Source organism: Morone saxatilis, unplaced genomic scaffold (genome assembly GCF_004916995.1).
Source record: "Morone saxatilis isolate NCDOM2014 unplaced genomic scaffold, NCSU_SB_2.0 Contig23, whole genome shotgun sequence".
NCBI classification, from domain to species: domain Eukaryota; kingdom Metazoa; phylum Chordata; class Actinopteri; family Moronidae; genus Morone; species Morone saxatilis.
In genome coordinates, this window is record NW_023339796.1 from 4,326,025 (window position 1) to 4,334,875 (window position 8,851).

Sequence of the window (8,851 nt, forward strand, 5' to 3'; positions counted from 1 at the left end):
ACGTATATGATTAACTGCATATTAAATTCATATATCAAACCATATATGTCTTAATGTATATGATCAACTTCTATATGTCAAATGTAGAAAATACATTCACTTGCACACGTCCCCATATATTGAGGTCATGCTACAATTCACCCTGACTCTCTCACTCCTTGTGACTGAATGATTGCAACTCAATTCCATTTTTCATTTAATCTCCCCAGAGCTGCTTTAAAAGACATTATTAAGACAGAAAGGGAGGGGGAAAGAGCGGGAAGTGGAGAGAGAAAAGCTTAAATCATGGTACTTATCTTTCTCTTCTTGACGCTTTTTGTTCGCTGGTCTTTGTGGGTGCAGGGGGCGATCGTGGCTGTGACGGGTGACGGCGTGAACGACTCCCCGGCCCTGAAGAAAGCTGACATAGGGGTTGCCATGGGGATTGCCGGCTCTGATGTGTCCAAGCAGGCAGCTGACATGATCCTACTGGATGACAACTTCGCCTCCATCGTCACCGGAGTAGAAGAAGGTGAGTGAAGGGGGGAAAGGCCAAGAGAGAGGGAGTAAGACAGAGCTAGAGAGACAGAGTGGAAGAATAATAGAAGGAATTGATAGGGTGAGAGGAAGCAAAGATAGAAACAAAAAGGGAAAAAGCAAGTCAGAGAAACAAAGATTTAAAAGTCTACAAGCAAGCACCATTGTAATGTAGCATGATGATTTTTTAATACATACCCTGATAAATAGTTGAAAATGTTATTATTATTGTGTTTGACACAGTATTCAACAGAGCTGTAGACTGTGTGACTTGGACTATAGTCAGACTTCAGTCACAAAAATTAGGATGTCACCATATTAAGTCTTGACTTAGTTAAAGACTTCCTAAAGACTTGAATTAACTTGAAACATTCAAGTCTTGACTTTTGAACTGGTGAAATCTGTGAGAATAAAAAAAAAAGAACTAAGACAGCGCCAAGCAGGGTTTACATACTTTATTTTTATGCCTATGTATTGGTTATTATTAACATCTTTTATATAGCTAAGACTCGTGTTAATTATCTTTGAAAAGAAAAAAGTTGTATTGCTTTAATGGTCAGCATTCAGAAATCTGCAGTTTGCTTATCAAGACTTGTGAACTGACATGGCCTTGCCCTCAAGGACTTGATTTAAGAGTTACTCTGACAGACTTGAGATAAGCCACAAGAGATTGGTATTTAATCTAAAGTAGGGGTTGCTAATATCTAATATGGCCTGAGAAAAACGTGTAGTAATGTGGATATGCTGACGAAGCAGTCAAAGTCAATTAAAATTGACTTGAACATGATGAAGCCTATAACGTCATAAACAATCTCAAACTATGCTGTGGTAGTACGTAACCAATATCTCATCCAAAATCTACTCAAATATGCCGGGATTAATAATAATATATCTATAAACACAAATCTTCTCTACAGAGACCCATTTTTCTTTCATGTGTTTCTGATCGCTGCAGGTCGTCTCATCTTTGACAACTTGAAGAAGTCCATTGCGTACACGCTGACCAGTAACATCCCAGAGATCTCTCCCTTCCTCCTCTTCATCCTTGCTAGCGTTCCTCTTCCACTGGGAACTGTCACCATCCTCTGCATCGACCTGGGCACTGACATGGTGAGCGGTGGGAAAAAACGAACTCCTTTTGTTCAGTCCTTCAGTGCCTCTCTAGATACCCAACAAGTTCTTCATTATCTCAATCAATACTTTTGACTAAGTGTCTGCAAAATGACCACTTAATAGAAGTATAGACTGCTGCCAAGTGTATGATGTGCTAATTGTTGGACACATTTCACTTTTGGATGCTGGTTTCCAATGTTTGTATTTGAAAAACTATAACTTTCAGCATCTCTATACAGATTATGTACAGATATTCAGTTTACAATTCACAGAGTTACAGGAGGTCATAACAACAAAACACAAGGTTTTTGGGGTCTAATTCCAAAGCACTCTTGAAGTGCTCGAAGCTAACTGTCAGCTAATTTTAGTCATTCTTCCCAATGAAGGCATGCTAATTGTTAGCATGTTGCATAGCTAAAGGCAAGATAAAGGTGGCATTAAGGAAACTAGTGTTAATACTTGTGTCAAATATGAGCGCCTGAAGGTAAAAAGAACACAACTCTGGTTTAATTTGTTCTTTCTGTCGGTGGGAGAAATTTGCTTTTGGCTCACTGCCGACGTCCATTTGTTCAAGCAGAACAAAGACCGGGTGACGCTCACATACAGATTTACATTTCACAGCTCTGCCATTTCCAGATGCCAGTCTCTCCATTGTATTTCCAGCAGCAACAAAAAGACTTGCTGGCACGCTGCTTGCCTGAGGGGCGTAATCCATCATTGCAAAAGAAAGGAAGCACAGGATGAATATATTCAAAAGGACTTGTTCACTTGTGTTCATTACTTTTACTTTAATTTTTCCTGCTCTCAGCCACCAGGCAGAAACATGTAGCTGAAACGGGTTCTTATACATCCAAATGAGCCAAAAGCAAAAATGTACAAGAGACGTGGTGCATGTACTATAATGGCCTCATATTCGACTGCCGGAAAGCATTTTAAGTCTCTACAGGTTAAAAATAAAGAGGAGCAGCTTGCTAACATTTTTAATAAAGCAGTTATTCCTCAGGTGACATCAAAGATGAACTTCTTTGGTTTTCTAGCAGCAGGACAGATTTGTTCATGTTGACAAATATTTACTTAACTGTCTGAGATCACAGGGATTGTGCAATCTTTATTGGCTGAATTTCTCTTTAAAGATGGGATGATTGAAGTTTAAAAGCACCTAATTTGTGCACCTGTTTTGCATATAAAGACCCTTCCCTTCAAAGTAACATGTCTGCATGTATTTAATAACCGCTAGTGGAGTGAACAGCTGGGCGTCTGCTTTGAAGAGTAGGACCCTAAAATGAAGAATATTTAAATATTCAATAAAGTACCTGAAAAGTGTTTATAGCACAGTGCACAAGTAAAACTAAAATTTTTCCATGTCTGCTGGTGAGGTTGTTAACAGCTTGTTAACAGCTTAGTTCAACTCCAGGCAACAGGCTCGAGGGCTCTGCTGAGATTTAGCAGTGACAAGCAGCACTTGGAGTCTGCTATGATTATTTTTAGCAAGCACTGCCATGTGGAAAAGGATGGCTGCAGAAGATGCTTATCAAAGCGAGATGTGGCACACTTAAGAATGGTTCAAGGCTGAAATTTGGATGTTGCGATCACGCGTACGCACACTCACTTTCCGAGGTGTAAAGAAAATCGATGCCAGGCACAGTCACATATTTTTTCCCTCTTCTTGTCTTTCTCAGCTGTTGCGGGTCAGGGGAGTGTAACGCCAAAACAAACTGGATTTGTAGACCACAGAGCTTGTATTCAGTTCCACACAGTGCCAAGTCCCCACCTCAAATCCCACCTAAGTCACAGGGATATCCTGCCTTAAGTCACACATATTGCTCTGTTGCTTACCTGGTAAAACCAGACAATATAAGATCTTTATTACGGGGACCTTTCTACCTTCCTATTTTATGAGTGTCTTGAAATTCACTATCAGTCTCTCTCCTCTTGTCTCCTCTCCCCACCTCTCTCTCTGTCACTGTCACTGCTTCTTTTTTTCCCCCTCCTTGCCCTTTTTATGTCTCCTTTCACACGGTGTTTGAATGCTGAATTGCATTAATGGTGATATGTCTAGGTTACCCCGTGTCTGGCACTGTCATCATGCCTTTGTACTGTTGCCACAAAGACAAATTCCTGCACATTTATTGTACCGGGTGCATGAAGTGAGCTAATTCTGTGCCATCCTCCCATTCCATCCAGGTTCCAGCTATCTCATTGGCTTACGAGACGGCTGAGAGCGACATCATGAAACGCCAACCAAGGAACCCCAAATGCGACAAGCTGGTGAATGAACGCCTCATCAGCATGGCCTACGGACAGATAGGTTTGTCCTTTTGTAGCTCATAACCTCTATGCACCACCACCCTTAAACCTGGACCACTGTGATAGGCCTTTTGTAGTGAAGGTATGGTTATATTAAATATCACTGGCATAAAAAACATTAAATATTGACATTTATCAGTTTCTGGCATTTCTTACTTCCTTTTATAAATGTTTAGGTACGCACATTTAAGTAAAATAGATCTAGAGATGAGCAGACAGTCAGGAGCGAGCCTCACAATCTTCTTCTAATTGTCGTGACATTTACAGCAAATTGAGAGTGGAGAGTGCAACTATTTTCTACTTAATCTTGGTCATGTTTCACTGGTTGGAGCCTCACTTGAATGCATGCTTTTTATCTCTAGTTTTATATGGTTTGGGAATAGTGAAAATCAAAGGCTGGCCCAATTTCATAGGCTGTTAAATAGGTCAAAATATGACAGGGCTTCATTGGATGACAATTTAAAGCTGAACATGCTCAGCCGGTAACTCACATCGACTCCCATAATTCTTCCAAGATGGGCACCACTGGGGCAAAACTTTTGCAGGTCACATCAAATCAGATTTACAAGCCACTGTTCTGACGTTACAGCTTGACATCCTGAGGCATCTACACTGAACATCTAATTGATGATCTGATCTAGAGTGACAAACAGTGATTGCGACAGTACAGTAAAATGTCCAACCTTAGGAGAAAACACCAGTGAGGAGAAGTAAAAGTAACAGCATCCAAAAACTGATGTTGACATCTATCAACATAAAAATTGACCCGGTGCAGGGTTTAAATTTAACATCATAGTGGATGAGATGATTGATAAGCATTGTCTCAATCCCTGATCAGTACTTGTGCAGGTTTGGTATATTTGAAGACTTGAGCTCTAAAATAAGATGTCCATCATTTTGAAAACGTCCCGCCCACTCTGACAAAACAAATTTTCCAACATGAAATTAAAACTCACTATCGGCTATTATTGCAGTCCTCAGCTGTCTGGAGCAATTTACTTAGAAAATCGCAACATTGTGGAGGACAGAGAGATGTAATCACCTGCTGTTTTTAAAATAATATATTATGTGAAAAACACTAGGTGGACTGAGCTGAATACAAAGTCAGTTTATTTGTCATATTGTTTTGTATAATTCCTGTAAATAAATGATACAGAAATATTGGACCACTGGTATTATTAGTGCTGCTGTTTGTGAAAATAGCTTTTGTCTGAAGACACCCATTATCTACAAATCCTGTTATTATCCTACTTGTTCTCCAAAAACATTGCCCCTAATGTGCTGTAATACAACAGATGAGTAAAAATCTAAGCCAATCGTAAAAATGGTCCTGTATCCATCTATCCATCCATACATTACTGTAGCTGTACCCACAGAGGTCATGTGTGTAACATTAACAAGGATCTATTGGCAGAAATGGAATATAATATTCACAGGTAGGTTTTCATTAGTGTGTAATTACCTGAAAATAAGACTCGTTTTGGTTTTTTATTACATCATCAACTTATTTACCTAAAGAGGGAGCGACTTGCCTTCTGTGGAAGCTGCCATGTTGAACTGCCATGTTTCTACAGTAGCCCAGAAGGGACAAACCAGGGCCAATTGTGTTTTTTACGTGCTTTTCATGGCCACAGTAGTTCATCCCCCAGGGTTGGAAAGGGAAGGTGAAACCTATAGATGTCACTAAACCCTACACCTGGATCTTTAATGGTGGTTTATACTGAGATCCGAAAATAAAATATGTAAAATAGCTGAACTTTGTGTCTATTTTCTCTTTATTTAGCACCAAATGTCCTAGTTCTTTAAATCAGGAAAAATCTGGAAATTACAGACTAAAATAAAGTGTTGCCATAACATTTAAAATAATGTTTGGATAACCCTTACCGAGAATACTGAGAACATATAAATAAATTATGTGTTGGCATTAATTCCTTGGTCACATTTTTTGTTTCCAGGGATGATTCAGGCTCTTGCTGGTTTTTTCACCTACTTTGTGATTTTGGCTGAGAACGGCTTCCTCCCATGGACCCTGTTGGGCATCCGCATAGACTGGGACGACCGCGAGCTCAACGACCTGCAGGACAGCTACGGGCAGCAGTGGGTAAGGAGCAGCGGCAAAGACAAACCACCACACCGTTTGAATATTCCCATACTCGTGCAGGAATAAATACAATGCGTGTTTTAACCTGGCAGACCTACGAGCAGAGGAAGATCATTGAATTCACCTGCCACACCAGCTTCTTTGCCAGCATCGTGGTTGTCCAGTGGGCCGATCTTATCATCTGCAAGACCAGAAGGAACTCCCTCTTTCAGCAGGGCATGAGGTAAGTGAGGGAGTACAATTTTTTGATTAGTTTGAACCTAATTGTCTAAAACTTTTCCTTTCTCTGATGTACTCTTATTTTCTATGCAACAGGAACAGGATCCTGATCTTCGGTTTGTTTGTTGAGACTGCTCTGGCTGCCTTCCTCTCCTACTGCCCTGGAATGGACATTGCCCTGCGCATGTACCCACTGAAGTACGCTCTACATATGCATATCTCCACTGAACCGAAAAATAACCTCTTAAAGACCTAATAGGCTGCCATTAGCCTGTCACTCTCAACTTGAAATGAAGTCTGTGATCTTCCTAAACACCATGTTGTTATCCTTAACATTCAAAAATTGCTGCAATGAATTTAACAATTTGCACTTTGCCTGTGACTCACTGCTACTCTATCCTTCCTCAACCCCTGTTATGCTCTTTTTCTCTTCCTCCCAGGACCCTGTGGTGGTTCTGTGCCTTACCATACAGTCTTCTCATCTTCATTTATGATGAGGTCCGTAAATTAATTCTGAGGAGGAGCCCTGGAGGTAAGCAGTTATTAAGATTAAAAGGTTTCAACCTTCTTTGTCTTGTTAATAAGCTGAAAGAAGGGTTAGTGAAGTGATGGTATAGTGATTGACACCCCTATGTTAGGAACCACATGTGCCATTTTCCATCAAGACCTTTTCTCCTGTCCTCTACCTCTCTCAGCCCTCATACTGTCCTTGTAAAAAAAAAAATACGCATCCTAAAAGAGTAGGCTGTCCATTCCTTTAAGGACACACTGATTGACAAAGTCACGACAGGTCGGCTGTGCTGATCTGACCTGAAGGTGAGATGAAGGAGAAGCTCCAGTTCATTGTCAGTGCAAATGAGCACAAAAAAATATATTGTAAAAACAACTTTCAACAGTTTTGAACTGATATCAAAAAGGAAAATACAGGTACCAAATTTACAAAACAATGTTGGTAGCAATTATAGATGATTACTGATGACAAAGGATGTAAGCTTTAGTTTTGTGTAATTTTGAAAATGTGGGTTTGAAAACGGGGTGTTTCAACATTGGTGCCAGCTGTCATATTGAAAAATGTCATTTTTGTTTTTGGGATAAAGTACATGATGCAAATTTTGCAGAATTCAATGGGGTTATTGTGATTTTTGCATGTATTATAAATAAATTATAAAGCAGGAACTGTAATCGTTTTCATTTAAAAGTTATTATCAAGCTAGCTTTAAACACAAAAGAGACTTAAGAGGCCTAACCCGTAGCAATGCAGCTGAAAACAGACAGCCAGCAAGCCACTCAATGCTGAACAATTTTCCAGCTTTCAAAGCTGCAGCCTTTGCAACACTTGGCTGATTACTGTTTGTCTTCTAGGTTTGATTTCTGACAAAGAAGCACGTAAATGCACTGCTGTCTGGCACTTTGCTTTGGAATTCCATTTGATAAATGGAGCATAAAATGGTGACAATCAGACATCTACATCACCACAAAAATCTAATCGGATTTGATTCTTGAGCCAAGGGCTGCATCTGCACTAGATTTCATCCAAAGTCCTTTATAACTTTTTAATATATTTTGCTATAAATGGACAGGGGTGGAAACACTTCTAATTTTGTTTATGGAGACTCTGAGGACATTTTATCATACATTATTGCAAAAGCATTCAATGATTCTTCTTTTGGCCTGAAGGTAAAAATCTCTATCAGCATGTGAAATGTCCAACACGTGGGCAGCAATCTTTATAGACTCTGCCAACTCAGTGAACATATGTTAAACTTGCTCCAGGAAACAGATTATACCTGTCCAACACCAACAGAAACAGTAGCGAATGATGAGAAAGGAAATTAAAACAAGCTGATGAAGACTCTCGAGATATGCCCCAAAGATCACACGCGTGATATGGACACACTACAATAGCTCAAAATGCGTTCACTGCCATGGTGTTTCAGCTGAGAGGGGCAAGACATGGGGAGACAAATACAATTTATCGTGACAGTTAATCATTTCTGTTAATCTGTGTGTCACGGGCTGCTGATCAGAGTCTTAGAGTTATAAGGGGATTCATTTGGAAATGTACAGAGACAAAGGCAACGGGATGAATACAAATAGAGTGATACAAAAGGATATTATGAAAACTGCCCGCCTGTCATTTTGGTCTCTGACACTTTCCCTCTTTCTCTTTCTGTCTCTCTCGTCCTCTCTTCCAGGTTGGGTGGAGCAGGAGACATATTATTAACATTCAGAAATTGTCGGTTTGAATTTCGTATGTGTGTGTGGGTGTGTGTGTGTGTGTGTGTGTGCACCTGTGAGGGCAGAACTGTGTGTGTGTGTGTGTGTCTGTCTATCTGTTGTAATATTGCATGGATCAGTTCACAAATCTGATTATCATAAAAACTGACTGCTGAAAATAAGCTTTTGATTGTGCTTTGAGTTTTTCCTTTTTGTTTTCTCAGAAAACATTTCCAGCAGAACAATGGTAATGTACACCTATGTGCCTTACATAAACTGTTACCAAAGTGATGTATTGTGGCCAATTTGGCTTCAGAGGAATACCAAATGTCTTTCATCATTCGAATTGTACCAAATAAAAATGTATTCATAAAAATA

General features: G+C 39.8%; 1 protein-coding gene across 1 annotated transcript in view; it reads left to right on the forward strand.

Moving 5' to 3' along the window:
- The window catches only part of atp1a2a (ATPase Na+/K+ transporting subunit alpha 2a), a 31,777-nt gene extending 22,926 nt beyond the window's left edge, over positions 1-8,851 (forward strand). The window contains exons 16-23 of the mRNA XM_035670358.1: positions 296-511; positions 1,472-1,626; positions 3,814-3,937; positions 5,892-6,037; positions 6,130-6,260; positions 6,353-6,454; positions 6,697-6,788; positions 8,452-8,851. Of these exons, the coding sequence (XP_035526251.1) occupies positions 296-511; positions 1,472-1,626; positions 3,814-3,937; positions 5,892-6,037; positions 6,130-6,260; positions 6,353-6,454; positions 6,697-6,788; positions 8,452-8,480 (995 nt within the window). The 3' untranslated portion in view covers positions 8,481-8,851. The remainder of the gene's footprint in view (positions 1-295; positions 512-1,471; positions 1,627-3,813; positions 3,938-5,891; positions 6,038-6,129; positions 6,261-6,352; positions 6,455-6,696; positions 6,789-8,451) is intronic.